At 52.6% G+C, this 13708-nt stretch overlaps 3 protein-coding genes across 5 annotated transcripts in view; 2 read left to right on the top strand and 1 right to left on the bottom strand.

The window, feature by feature from the left end:
* DNAJC30 (DnaJ heat shock protein family (Hsp40) member C30) overlaps positions 1-13708 on the top strand; it is a 61234-nt gene that overhangs the window by 22290 nt on the left and 25236 nt on the right. The gene's annotated exons all lie outside the window — the stretch shown is intronic.
* Positions 2739-6520, top strand: LOC129215101 (fibrinogen-like protein 1-like protein). Its single transcript, XM_054847721.1, has 3 exons — positions 2739-2954; positions 4278-4397; positions 5478-6520. Exons 1-3 carry the CDS (start codon positions 2885-2887, stop codon positions 6110-6112), a joined length of 825 nt encoding a protein of 274 aa, XP_054703696.1. The 5' UTR covers positions 2739-2884; the 3' UTR covers positions 6113-6520.
* Positions 8446-11293, bottom strand: LOC129215104 (fibrinogen-like protein 1-like protein). Of its 3 annotated transcripts, none has more exons than XM_054847726.1 (3): positions 11103-11291; positions 10436-10564; positions 8446-9536 (listed from the first exon to the last, which is right to left on the bottom strand). In XM_054847726.1, exons 1-3 carry the CDS (start codon positions 11113-11115, stop codon positions 8908-8910), a joined length of 771 nt encoding a protein of 256 aa, XP_054703701.1. In that variant the 5' UTR covers positions 11116-11291; the 3' UTR covers positions 8446-8907. The 3 variants fall into 3 exon arrangements, with proteins under 3 accessions (XP_054703701.1, XP_054703700.1, XP_054703702.1); XM_054847725.1 differs by having other exon boundaries at positions 10436-10567; positions 11103-11286; XM_054847727.1 differs by lacking the exon at positions 10436-10564 and having other exon boundaries at positions 11103-11293.

The raw sequence follows: 13708 nt of genomic DNA, 5'->3' as shown, positions 1-13708 counted from the left end.
CATGACCCTAAGCAACCCATTCTGAGTTGTCCCTGCTTTGGCCTCAAGATCAGACCAGAGACATTTGGAGGTCCTCCTGGTCTCAGTTACCCTGTGTTTCTCTGGTTCTGGAGGAGGGCCACAAAGATGATGAGCGGGCTGGAGTGCCTCTCCTGTGAGGACAGGCTGAGAGAGTTGGGCTTGTTCAGCCTGGAGAACAGAAGGCTCTGGGGAGACCTTATTACAGCCTTCCAGTAACTACAGGGGGCCTACAGGAAAGCTGGAGAGAGACTGTTTATCAGGGAGTGTAGTGATAGGACAAGGGGTAATGGGTTTAAACTAAAAGAGGGTAGATTTAGATTAGATATTAGGAAAAAATTCTTTACGATGAGGGTGGTGAGGCCCTGGCACAGGGTGCCCAGAGAAGCTGTGGCTGCCCCACCCCTGGAAGTGTTTAAGGCCAGGTTGGATGAGGCTTTGGGCAATGTGGTCTAGTGGAGGGTGTCCCTGCCCATGGCAGGGGGGTTGGAACTAGATGGTCTTTGAGGTCTTTCCAACCCAAACCATCTGTGATTCTGTGATTCTGTGATGAGTTCCCTCCCCAGCCATTATGCCTCTATTTCTGCAGGAGCACAGCCATGGTACCAGGCCTTGTGCAAGATGCAGAGCTGGCTGCAGCAGAACATGCCTTGAGAAGCCACTTTGTAAGCCCAAAGAGCTATAGCAAAAGCCTGAGGGCCTATGGAGCCTGTACAGCCAGCCAGGCTGGTGTGATTTGCACTTTCAGGATTAACTGCTACTGTCATGGCCCTGAGTGCACCAGTACGCCTTAATGGCTGGTGACCAGTCTGACCTGGGACCTTCACCTGGGCCCATAAGACCTGTTTCAGCTTGGCCCTGGGCCTTGAGTCCTAACTTGAGCACTGTGTGAGTGCTGGTCTCCAGTCCCCTCTCTGGCCTTGTTTTCTGTATGGATCTTAAACCTACACTGTAGATAGCTGATTTCCTGGATGGACTACTCAGATCCATGTTGTAGTTTATCTTCAGCCCTGTCTTTTGCACTGTGTCCTTTTGTCCAGGATCTTGGACCCGGTTGACTGCTTGCCTTGCCTGGACCTGTTGCCAACACTCAACTCTGCCTGCTGTGCTTAGACCCAGCAGGACGGAGCCCCGCCAGCAAGGGCATTGTGTCCTCAGGGTTCACCCTTGGCTGCTCCCAGAGACCTGGTTCATGCCTTTGTTCTTCTCCCTTGAGTCCTTCATGGTGCCCCCTGCTCTGGAGTGCAACCACTGGTTGTTGTCCTCAGCTCTGCTTCCAACCTGTATCTGCTCAGAGGTCCTCTTGCAGCTATCTTAGAAAGAGGTCTCACGTCAGCATGATTTAGGAAACCTTTGTTTGATAGCTTTGAAGACACCATCCACTGGAATATTTGTGCTAAAGTCAAACCCAGGGTCTCTGGTGGACTATTTGGAGCAGCCCAGTGGAGCCTGCTGTACACAGGGGCGGGGGATGAATTCCATGCCATGACGTGTGGGGCCCATGTTCCTGCTGCATGTGGCAGCCCTGTTGCCAGCAGTGATGCCAGTGGTGGCTCACCAGCAGCAGCCTGCCTGCCAGCCATGGTACAGGCACCCCACCACACACCAAGGCGTTGCATTGCTCAGTGCTGGCATTAGCTCCGGGGGGAGCCCGTGGGAGCCCCTAAGTCACCCACTTCCCCAGTCCCCACAGAAAGGGGACATAGCCCCTCTGCCTGGGGTCCTTCCCAGGGCAGCTTGGGCTCTTTTCCCTCCATGGACCTGGGAGTGCTGCTTTTATGGTTCTCCCAAACTAAATGAGGCTGCAGACAAGGACTCCCAACCTCTAACCAAACAAGCAGGGGTGAGATCTAAGGGTTCAGATGGAAGTTGATCCAGGGATCCCTTACCTCAGAGAGGTCTGGATGCCTCTGTCCATCCAGACCTGCAAGTTGCACTGCTTGATGTAGGCTCCTGCAGTATGGAAAGTTTGGTGGGAGCGTCAGCTTGACACTGGCTTGCTGTGAACACCAGGTTTAAAACTGTGCCATGAAGACATCTGGTCAGTAGGCTACTGAAACCAACACAGGAGAAGAAAGTAGAAGGGCCACATCTTTATCCTCTTAAAACTGGCTTAGCAAAGTGGTGGAGCTGTCTGCACCTTCTGGCACGAAGAACAGCCCTCCCAAACAATCCGTCCTGAGAGCATTTTGTTCCCATAGCGGGAGCAACCTCTGGTCCACATTGCTGGTGCTGGGGGGATATCTGCAGGGTCTCACCAGGCCACAGACAGGGGTTGGGAAGGAGAGTGGCAAAGGGACACACAGGGACCTGTTTGTTACCTGGCGCCCTTGCCCTCTACTCAGAACATGCAGACTGGGGTGCCAGGGACACTGTGTATATAGTGACTTCTGGTTGCTGGACTCTGGTTCCAGTCCAATGACTTAACTCATTGATCCCGAAAGCTTCTGGCAGGGAGTTAGCAAGGAGGCATGTTGCTTGAGGACCTGTCCTCATCTTTCCAAGGTCACCTTTGGGAGTGGGCAAATAGAAGACCTAATCTCTCCTCCTTTGCTAGTTTCTGTGTGTATGTCCTTAAAAAGCTGGGTCTTTCCACTTCAGTTTGATCATGGGTCTCCAGAATTTGCTCCAAATGAGCAATTCACATGTAGTGTTTGTGTAGCTGGGAGAGTCAATAATTGAAATCCCTTATCATGGAGGGGATTATTTTGTACTTCTCTGGCTGGAAGGGCGTGCCTCCCTCCTCTCAGGGGATTTAGTTGTGCTGTCACGGGATCTGAAAACTGCTCAAGTCACAATCTGCAAGTGCCTCTACAAATAACAAGTGTGAACACAAGTGGGTGTGTGCAGTGCCTATAAAGTCACCATGGAAATCTCGGCATGGGAGGGTACACCACTGGGTTCCTGCTCTCTGCTCAGCCGTGCTGTTGTGATGGGTGAGTTATCTTCCCAGTGGCACACTGCATTCATGTGTGGTGCTGGGCTCAAACAAGACCTGACTGGGTGAGTATACAAAGGCACAAGATGATTAGCAGGACAGCAGCCATGATCTCGCCTGGGTGATGCATGCTGCCAGGCACCCTGGTAGCAGACAGGACACAAGACTAAAGCACCAAACGACACAAATGCTTGGTGCCAGTCTATGCTTTCCCCAGGCTACCTATTTCCTGTATTCCTATGTCCTGTCAAGAGAGGTTAATGTGGAGACCTAGATTTCAACTTGGTCCTTTCCCTTTCTGACCAATGCATGTGGTACATGTGGTTGCACAAGGATCCTTCCTCAGGCATGATGGCATCTCCCCCAGTAACTGAGCTAGTGCAGGGTGTAGGGGTGTGCTGGTGGCCAGCACAGGGGGTTTGGGCTTGTATCACTGTGTGGACCCAGTAGACTTCCTCCTGTCTGCTTCGGAGCTGGTATCTGTGCACCCCATCCTTTGGATCAGGTTTTTCACTATCTGTCGTTGGGTTGGAGTGACTTATGTAAAAGGCTTAAGCATGATTGTTGGGCTTGTTCAGCCTGGAGAAAAGAAGACTCCGGTGAGATCTAATTGCGGCTTACCAGTACCTGAAGGGGCCTACAGGACAGATGGTGAGGGACTGTTCATCAGGAAGTGTAGTGACAGGACAAGGGGTAAAGGGTTTAAGCTGAAGGAGGGTCGATTTAGATTAGATGTTAGAAAGAAATTCTTTACTGTTAGAGTGATGAGGCACTGGAACAGGTTGCCCAGAGAGGTTGTGGAGGCCCCATCCCTGGAAGTGTTTAAGACCAGGTTGGATGAGGCTTTGGGCAATGTGGTCTAGTGGAGGGCGTCCCTGCCCGTAGCAGGGGGGTTGGAACTAGATGATCTTTAAGGTCCCTTCCAGCCCAAACCATTCTATGATTCTATGATTCTATGATTCTATGATTAAAAAGAACTGTTTCTTGTGATCCCTCCCCCTGGCAAACTACTCTCCCCAGATCTAGCCAAGTCATTGTCCTCTCTTAGCTACTCTTGGACTGTAGGTTCCAAGAAAAGATCTGCAGGTTGCTGTCTGGTGCAGGGAAGGGGCTGATCAGGAGGGTGACAAAGCCATTTCTCATCATACTTCAGCCCTGCAGGGCCAGAGCCTGCACTGAAGCAGCAGCTTCTACCACCCCAGGAGCACCCTGCTTCTGCCTGCACTATGTCCTTCCCTGGTCTGAGCTCCCTGGGGGCTGTTGGCAGGGACAGAAGGGACTGCCCAGTGATCCTAATGGCTCTGGGCTGTTTCCTTCCCAGGGCTCCAGGCTGGGATGAGTTGGCTCCGTGGGGACCTTGTCCTCCTACCCACAGTGGTGGCGATGCTTCTCCTCTGCACAAGCGCTGGCCCAGCAGTACCCACTGCCAGCTCCCGGAGTGGTGAGTATGGAGGTGGTGGGGGGCACTGGCTGGACACCAAGGCGCAGAGCAGGAAAGTGTCTCCCTAGCTCAGCACTGACTCTCAGGTGCTAGGAAGGTGAGCATGCACCCAGACTGATGCACAACACAACAGCTCCTCACACACACAAACCCCTGGGCCATGGCTTGTAAGGTAAGCAGCCTGACACTGGTCAAGCCATCCTCACCCCCTTGGTGGCTCCATGCTGAAACCAAGGGGTTTCTGGCCAAACACCATAACTCCATAACTTGGCAGGATTGCTCTGTGGTGCTTGTGTCTTTTCACACTTCAGTTCTAGGAGAGATCATCCCAGCAATTTTTTTTTTTTTTTTAGCTCTTGTTGGATTAGGAGTATTCCCTTCCTCTCTGCAAGGGAGGGTGGTACTACCTGCAAGACCTGTGTGCCTGAGAAAAGCAGAATTTCATGGGCTGAATTGAAATTACCCACAGCAAATTGTCCCTCATCAGACACAAAACAAGAAAACAAATTAGACAGCAAATAAGTTTGGCAAGTAAGTCACGACAGATCAGTCCTGCTAACATAAATTGCAACAAGCTGGGGGAAGAGATCCTTATAAGATCAATGTAGGACTTAGCCTTCTTTTGCAATACTATGACCCCCAGGGAAAACATAAATTTTTATTACCTATCCTCATCCAGTGGAGCATTTTGGACAATTCTGATCCTTGCAAAAGCTGTAGCTCAGTATACCAAGGGACTTGTGTGAGGGCCAGATGTACTTGGAGGACATCACTGGCATCTGGAAGATTTTTTTCCCCTCTTTTCTTTGCCAGATGCATTAGAAGACTCCAAATGAAATAGCAAGCCATGAGAAATAGATCCTAGGGCTTTTATCAGGGTCTCTCTCTTAGAGACCTTTGGTTGCCCTGTGGATGAGCCAGTGGAAAAGCCACTTTACACTGTGGAGCAGACCACAGATAAAACCAGCCCTTTTTGTCCTGACTCCTCACTCCCCTACAGGAGCTCCTTGTTGCCCTGACAGACTCATATGAGCCTTCTCTCTCCCACCCCACCCTGTGTTTGCCACTGTGCTCTCACAGGGTTCCCCGCAGACTGCAGCCATCTCCGCAAGACCAGCCCCAGCGGGGTGTATGTCATCCAGCCGGCAGGGTCACCCCCACGCGTGGTGTGGTGTGACATGGACACCGAAGGCAAGGGCTGGACTGTTGTCCAGAGAAACTCTCATGACACTGAGATCACGTGGAAGCAATCCTGGACCACCTACAAGTACGGCTTCGGGAACGTGCAGGGTGATCACTGGCTGGGCACCGAGTACCTGCACCTGCTGACACAGCAGGGCACCTACAAGGTCCGCTTCATCGTGCGGAATAAGGCCAACGTCACCCATTACGCCGAGTACGACATCTTCAGGGTGGAGAGCGAGGCCAGTGGGTACCCGCTGAGGCTGGGCCGGTTTTCTGGTGATGGGGATGACTATCTGACCAGCTATCACCCCAAGAAGGGTGGCATACATGACAACATGAAGTTCAGCACGACCGACAGGGACCAGGACCAGTACAGTGGGAACTGTGCCAACAGCTACGGGGGCTGGTGGTATGACAGGTGCCAGAACGTCCTGCTCAATGCCAAAAAACACATCCTTTGGCCAGGATTCTGTGATAATGGCGACTGCTCATCCTCCCTCATCCTGGTCAAACCCACAGATGTGTGCTGACTGTGCCGCAGCACCCAGCCTCCCAGGAGTTTGTGGGAGTGCCACCGTCCCCAGCTCAGTGCCCCGTTCCCATGCCTGCCAACAGCCCTGGGCCAGCCCCAGCACACGTCCTGCGCTGCCTGCAGCTCCTGCACCATCACCAGCTGAAACAGGAGCAATTGCCCGGAGCCCCGGGCACACAGGCAGCTTCACCCCGTGCCGTGGTGCTGGCCAGCCCTGGGATGCAGGCACTGGTTTGGGGTGGGCGGCCCACTCCTGTCCTGGGGAGGGGGAGACAGTGCAAGTTCCCTTCCCTGTGCAATCGGTGTATCCCTGCTTTGCTCAGGCCCTGCTCCCTCGGCCCCATACACCCCACAGCTCTGCTACCCATGGTGGGAGAAATCAGCTGCAATAAACCCTGGAGCCAGACTTTGCTGCCTTGTGTCTACCTGTTGCTGTGACACTGCACATAAGCGTGTGGGGATCACTCTGTCTAGTCCCCAGGGTGGTGGATCGGGGAGGGGGGGAAGTAGGTGATTTATACAGGTCCTCTCCTGGGCGAGGAGACATACCTGCCCAAGGGATGCTAGATCTCCCTGGGACATGCGGAGCTCACCTCTCCCAGGGCTGATGTGGTGGCTGCTGTTTTCAAAATGATTTATTTGCTCAGAGAGTGCAGGGCCAGGTCAGCTGTGAAACTGATTCTGCTCCCAGGCTGAGCTGAGGCAGAGCTGGTGTGGCATGCAGGGGGTTTGTGCTGGTTTTTCTTTTCTTTCTTTTTTTTTTTTTTTTCTGAAATATTTCAATGTTCCATAGTGAAAGACCTGACACTGATTCTCCCTGCTGATGTTTGTCCCCCAGCCTGTAACATAAGCTTTTCTCCCTTTAGTACGGTTGTTGTACACAGCTGAGTACAACCGTTGCACCTAATTCTGTCTGTGGTTTGGTTCTCAGGTGTCTGGATGCAATATTGCTTCCAATGGCTTGTTCCAGCTACTCTGCACTGAGCTGTGGCTGTAAGACTATGATTAGCCAACAGAGCCAGCAAAGCCCTTGCCTGTAGTTTCCCCCGTCCATGGCTGGGTGATTGCTCTATGCTGGGAAGGGGAAGAAACTACCACAGATTGGAGTGTGAACAGGGTGGCAGCATCCCTGAGGGCATGAGAGATGTGGGTAAGTCAGTCCCACCATACTCTACTGCAGAGGGGGAATGTGGCTATGGATCTTCTTTGCAACAGAGGGAAGTTTGAACTTAGGGCTTGAAAGAAGCCACAGTTCCTCTCCTCTGTCTTTGGAAGAAAAGCTGAGCTCGAGGAAAGCTTGTGGCTATTAACCCTGTACAACTTGGGACTCTCAGGCCAGGTCTATGACTGAGGTCCCAGGGCACCCTGCAGAGCTATGGCAGTGCCGTGTTCCTGAAGGGGCTGCACAGGCAGCCTTGGCTGCCCTGGAGACCTCTGTGGGCCTGCGGCCCTGATGCGTGGGGACATGAATGCATGAGGGTGATGCTGTTTGAGCTGACTTGAGAGTAGCATTTCTGGACTGAGAGATATGTCTGCTCATTTAAAAATTCATTTGCACTCCAGCCTGGACGTACAACCTAACCGGAGGGGAGAGGCTTGACAGAAAAGGACTTGGGGTTCCTGGTAAACAGCAATTTGCCCAGGAGTTAGCAATGCACTCTTGCAGTGGTGAAGGTGAACTGCATCCTGGGCTGTATTAGCAAGAGTGCAGCCAGCAAGACATCACTCCCCTCTGCTCAGCACTGGGAGACCACATCACAGGTACCATGTCCACTATTGAGCTATCCAGTGCACAGAGATACCACCACACTGGAGCAAGCCCATAAGGACCCAAGCTGATCCAGGCCTCTTGAAATTCTGGGATCCTTGCCGTGTCAGCCTGCCTCAGCTCTTAAACCTGCCCCAGATATCCCAACCATGCAGTGCTGTGTGGCCTTGCAGTGCTGTTGTCCCTTTCTCCCTTTCTTCCCTGTCCGATCTTCCAGTTACCTCCCAAGGCCTGGGCACATATTCACAAGGTTAACAAGGCAGGATGCTGATGGCCTGGCTTGCTGTCTCTGGTTAGCTCCAAGTCATGGCTGGTAGGGCTGAACTGAGCTCCTACCCTCTTGGCCACATGGTACTGCATTCCCTTTTTGAAAGATGCCACCTTGAAACTCAGCTCTCTTCTTTAAGTGAAAGTTTTGTCTTTAATTCCTCATTTGAGTCTTATGAAAAAAATTCCCTTTCAAAGTCTTTACTTCACCAGGAGCCTCGGGGCTGCTCCTGGCAAGAAACCAGCAGCAGTTGCGAGAATTTTCCAAACAAATGAAGGACATTTACACATGTCTGTGCAGGTTCTGAAAACAATTTTATTCTGCAGGATGAACACAGACTACAGCAGGGATATGGTGTGTACATAGCCTGCCTGGGCTCAGAGCAGTTTAGATCAGTGATGACTGATACTCTTCTGCTGAAGTCACCTATACCCGCAAAGCAAAAAGAGAGTCAGACCTTGCTGGATCAGGAAGGTTTTAGGTTTCTGAACACAGTTTTCTCCCCAGAAGGAACATGCTTGGAAACTTCAGTGTTTATAAAGACTTGTTCTAATAATGATCCCTAAAAACCTCCTGCAGGTGAAAGGCCAGACACAAAGCAGGGAGCTTTGTTACTTTTCAAGAGAAGAGGAAAAGAAAACATTTCTTGATATACAGGAAAAACCCTATTCACCCCCAGCCCCCCAGTCAACAAAACAGGCCCCAGCAGGGTGCTGGTCTGGCCATGTGCTCAGTGCAGACAGGAGGGGGAAGAGCACTAATGGTACAGAGCTGGTTTGATGAGGATGGCAGAGGCTTTGCAGTTCCCATTGCACAGGCTGCCCCACGTTATGGCCCCCTTGACGTTCAGCCGTACAGCATAACACGCCGAGTACCACCACCCACCCCCGTAGCTGGAGGCACAGTTCCCGCTGTAAGTGTCCTGATCCCGATCCTTTGTGGAAAACTTCATGTTGTTGTGCACATTCCTGGGATTGTCTGAGGTCATGGCATCCTCCGCTGTCCCTGCGTATGTTCCCAGCCTCAGTCGGTAGCCCTGGGACTCATCTTCCAGGCTGAAGAGGTTGTAGTCTGCAAACTTGATGTTATTTGCGGCATCCCAGATGACAAACCTGACCTGGTAGACCTTCTGCCTGGAGATCTGATGGATGTACTCAGTGCCCAGCCAGTACTCGCTGCGCACATTCCCAAAGCCGTACTTGTAGGTGCTCCAGGACTCGGCCCAGGTGATCTCCGTGCTCTGCCGGTTCCTCTGGATGACCGTCCAGCCCCCGTCCGTCACGTTCATTTTGCAGTACACCACGATGGGGTGCAGCCCGGCAGGCTGGATGACGTAAATGCCGCTGGGGCTGCCAGCAGAGACCTCGCTGCAGTCCTTGGGCCAACCTGGGGCAGGAGAGAGGCTGAGTTAACAAAAGCTTGTGCAATGGGAAAGACCATGTTTCAGCCTGTGCCAGGAGAGAGGGACATCTGTCCAGAATACCTGGGCAATAATCAGCTGTCCCAGCCCAGAGAGGGCTTGGCTGGAGGTGAGAGTGGGTTGGCCTCAGCCTTCTATTCCTCTTCCACATGGGACACCTAACAGGAGGCAGCCCCAGCAAAAGGCCCCAGACCCAATGGGCTAGGCTGGTATCAGGCCAGGAGACTGATATGGACACTAGTGGGCTCCTTTGGGTCTCCTGAAAAAGGGGTTGTGTCACTAAAACAGGGTCACACTGGGGAGGAAGGTGAAGAGGACCTTGCCCCCTTGCCCCTTCCTGTAACTAAGGAGAAAAATGACCCCTCCAAGCACACAGACACCCTTACCAGTCTGCACAGTGCACGCACACACACGCGCACGCACATGCACATTGGGTAAACCTCCTCACATCTGCCATCCTCCATCCTGCAGCAGGGCCAGAGCTAGGGACGTTTAGGGCCCTTCCCCACCTGGAGCTTGCTGTACATGAGCACAACACACTGGATCCCACCTGTGCTGGCAGATGTGATCTCCCCATGCCTTCAGCACGCTTGCTGCAGGACCTCCCACTGCTGTTTAGCTCATCCTGGTGGATGGGCAGAGCTCTCCTCCCCAGCTGATGCCGCCTCTCCCCAGCCCACCTGCCTGTATACACTATGGAGGTGTTTTTTTGATCCGAGGCATCATAGCACACCCTTTCCCATTTTACCAAGCCTCCACTGGCCCAGAGCATGGGCTGGGGCTGTTCACCAGCCAGGGCTGGCCCAGACCAAGGAACTGAAAGAGATTGGTGAGAGCACTGCGATGCCCACGGGATGCTACGTACTGGTTTTCTTCAGAGCGCTTGCCGAAGTGTTGGAGGGAGATTTCTTGAAGATGTTTAGGGTTTGTATGTGCATGGAGTGGCCAGGGGCAGCCAAGACCAGCACGCAAGCAAGGAGTAGAAGGCACTGGGCTGCTAGAAAGGGAAAAGATGGGAGAAAAGATGAAATGTGATGTTCCCTCCAGAGAGGTGGGAAATCCCTTGGCTCCAGCACTGCACAGTGTAACATGACCATGTGACATGCAGGAGTGCACCCAGCATTCTGGGCAGCATCAGACTGGTCTGTGCAAGCTGGAAAGCTTGATAAAAGGCCTCAACTCTTTTGCCCAAGGGGTAGACAACCTTGCCTTTTCCCCTTGACCAGCTCCCAAAAAGTTATGCCTGAGATGATAGTTTTGGGTGTAGCAAAGCACCCAACAACTGTCTGAGCCAGGTTTCATTCCTGGCCCCTGAAGCAGGGGACTGGCTGGGGTGAGCCAGAAGGCAGGGCACAAACTGCTGGTGTTCGAAGGGGTGGCAGGTGAGCATGCCCTCAGAGGGCACGGATGCCACTGCTCCCCATCAGTGTGTGAGGACCAGTGCGTGTGGCCTCTCCCTATTGCTGGGCTGACCTACCTGTGCTCCTCCCATTGCTAGCAAAGAGCGCACCGCTTCCCAGCCCAGTACTCACCCATGGTGTCCATGCGGGAATGCCCTCTGGAGCACAAAGCTGTGTAGCAGCAGGTCTCACAGAGGCATTTGTAGTGTCCTCTGCAGTGGGCGGGGTAACTGGGTCCTACACCACCACCCCACCACCCCCTCTTGGCTTCCTTTCTTCTGGAGGAGGAAATCAGGCTGGGTTTCCTTTGTGCTCTTAGAAAACACAAGCCAAGATGAAGGTGCCTGTCGTTGTAGGTGCATAGCTTCCTGAGCTACAAAGAAAATAACCCCTGTGCCAGCAAGAGTCCTTGGAATGGTCTCTTCTGAGAGTGCTTAACTGCTTGGATGGAATTTCCCCTGGGAACAGCATATTTGGGAGCTTTGAAGAGTGCAGGTCAGTAAATAAACACTTGAATGCCAGTCACAAACCAGTGTGGAGAGCAAACACTGGGGATGTCCCCACCTCCCACCATTACAGCAGGGTTCTGTCAGGTCAATTGGTTCTTGTTTAATGTGTTTTTGACAAGCCCAGACTAGCTCTTGGTGGGGAAGTCAGAGCGGCCCCAGACTCCCAGAGTTGTGGGAGAGTATTTGGAGCAGCTGGTGTTTTCTGGACTGCACGACAGCAGGCAGAGGGTTGTGGTGGAGATGATCTCCATCTGGGGGAAGCAGGAGAGGTCTCTCTTCCCTGGTGGGCCACAGTTCTGAATGGGCCTGCTGAAAGACACCATCTAAAAGGTTTCTGTAGGCCAGTTGAGACAGCTGTGGTCTCTGGGACACTGGGTTTGGGATACTGGTCATGCAGGATAGATGACTACAGAGGAAAGTGTCTGCCGAGGAATGGAGCGAAACTCGGCAGATGGAGGCAGCAATGGGGATCTGAGCATGTACAGAGGGGAATGGAGGGGTCTGAGCATGTGCAGAGGGTAAAGCAGAAAGCTTGTCCCTGTGTGCATAGAGAGGGAATGGAGGGGATCCAAGCGCGCATGGAGGGAAAACTGAGTGGAATTGAGGGTGCACGGAGGGACTGGAAAGGATCTGATGGTGGAACCCATAGGAACTGAGCACCTGCAGAAGGGATGGGTGGGATCTGAGTGTTGATGGAGAGCAATAGTGGGAATCTGAGGGCACTTATCATTGAAAAGAGGGATGTGAGTGTGCACAGAGGGGAGAAGTCAGCACTAAGCAGACACTGTAAGGAACAGAGGAGATCTGAGTGTTCAAGAGGGGAACATGGGAGATCTGGGTGTATACAGAGGGAAACAGAGGACACTTGAGTGTACAAGGAGGGGAATGGAGGGGATGTGTTTGTGCAAGGAGGACAACAGAGGGGTTCCAAGAGAGCACAACGAAGGGAATGGAGAGGATATGAAAGCAGCTGGATAGGAATGGAGAGCATCTGAGAGTGCTTGGAAGTGAACAGAATGAGTCCGAGGGGATCTAGAAGCACCCAGAAGGGAACAGAGGGAATCTGAAAGCATGTAGAGGGGCCATGTTTTGGATGTAAGGCACTCAGAAAGGATGGCAGGAACTGGGGTGTGTGCAAAGGGGAGTCGAGTTGATCTGAGCATGCATGGATGGGAACTGTGGGGTTCAAAGGCACAAGTAGGGGAGCAGAGAGGATCTACAAGCACTCAGAAGGGAATGGGGAGTAATTGAGAGTCCACAGAGGGAAACAGAGGGAGCCTGATCATGCATAGAGAAGAATGGAAGGGACCACAGTGGCATGTGGGGTAACAGAGAGTGCATGGAGGGAAATGGAGGGGATCAGAATGCACACAGAATTGAATGAATGATTTTGATGTGCCCTCTGATGCTCCCCAGGGTCTTTTATTTGCCCTCTGGTGCAATGCAGAGGCTTCCATTTGATCCTGTCATCCCCCAAGAATAATTCCATTTAACTTTTGGTACACCCAAAAGAAGGTGCAGCTTTGGAGGCCTCCGATTTCCCCCCTGTACACCTCAGAATCCTCCATTTGCCTTCTGGTGCCTCCTAGAGCCCTCTATTTTCTTTGCAGTGCATCCCAGTATCTTACATTTGCTTACCTTTTCATGCCAGAGCCTTTTGTATGCCCTCAGGTGCTACCCAAGCCCTCCACTGCCTTCTCACACACCCTGTTTCCCTTTGCAAATCCTGTCACCCCAGAGGCCCCAGCAGGGTCCTGGGCAGTAGGGACCTCTTTGTGCAGAATGCTCAGTAGAAAGTCAGGATAAGACTCCAGTCTGGAGATAGTGACAGTTTGTTGCTTGCTGGGGCCACAGACCCAGCATGTCTCCAGAGAGAGGGAAGGTCTGAGGTCAAGCCTGAAGCCAAGTCAGTGGATTCCATCAGGGGCAGAACTGGAGGAACAAGACTGGGTGCAGACATAGCTGCTGCACACCTTCCAAGTAGCCAGTGGTAAAAGCGCAGCTTAAAAGCAGCTCTTCAGGGGAAGGAGGAGCAGGCCCTCACTTCTAGCTTTTTTCACAAGAGCCCTTTTCAGTGAAGGGGCTGACTTTGGACGTGGCCAGCTAAACTCCTTAACTCAGTGAACTACACTCTGAGAAGGGGGAAAAGACTCAAGGGTGCTGGCACCAGCCCATCCTCACAAGCAGTAATGTGGGAATCTCTGGAACAACCCATGCAGAGCCCTGTGG

Source organism: Grus americana, chromosome 19 (genome assembly GCF_028858705.1).
Source record: "Grus americana isolate bGruAme1 chromosome 19, bGruAme1.mat, whole genome shotgun sequence".
Taxonomy (NCBI): Eukaryota; Metazoa; Chordata; class Aves; order Gruiformes; family Gruidae; genus Grus; species Grus americana.
Note: the sequence above shows the minus strand (reverse complement) of the source record. Positions and strands in the feature narration are given on the sequence as shown.

What these genes read in the sequence shown, in the direction of transcription:
- LOC129215104 (XM_054847725.1), bottom strand. An exon ending in AAGCGCTCTGAAGAAAACCA is followed by an intron (nt 9,537 to 10,435) that starts GTACGTAGCATC and finishes CTCCTGCCCCAG; the next exon opens with GTTGGCCCAAGGACTGCAGC.
- LOC129215101 (XM_054847721.1), top strand. Translation starts at nt 2,885, where the DNA reads ATGGAAATCTCGGCATGGGAGGGTACACCACTGGGTTCCTGCTCTCTG. An exon ending in CAGCCGTGCTGTTGTGATGG is followed by an intron (nt 2,955 to 4,277) that starts GTGAGTTATCTT and finishes TTTCCTTCCCAG; the next exon opens with GGCTCCAGGCTGGGATGAGT. An exon ending in CACTGCCAGCTCCCGGAGTG is followed by an intron (nt 4,398 to 5,477) that starts GTGAGTATGGAG and finishes GTGCTCTCACAG; the next exon opens with GGTTCCCCGCAGACTGCAGC.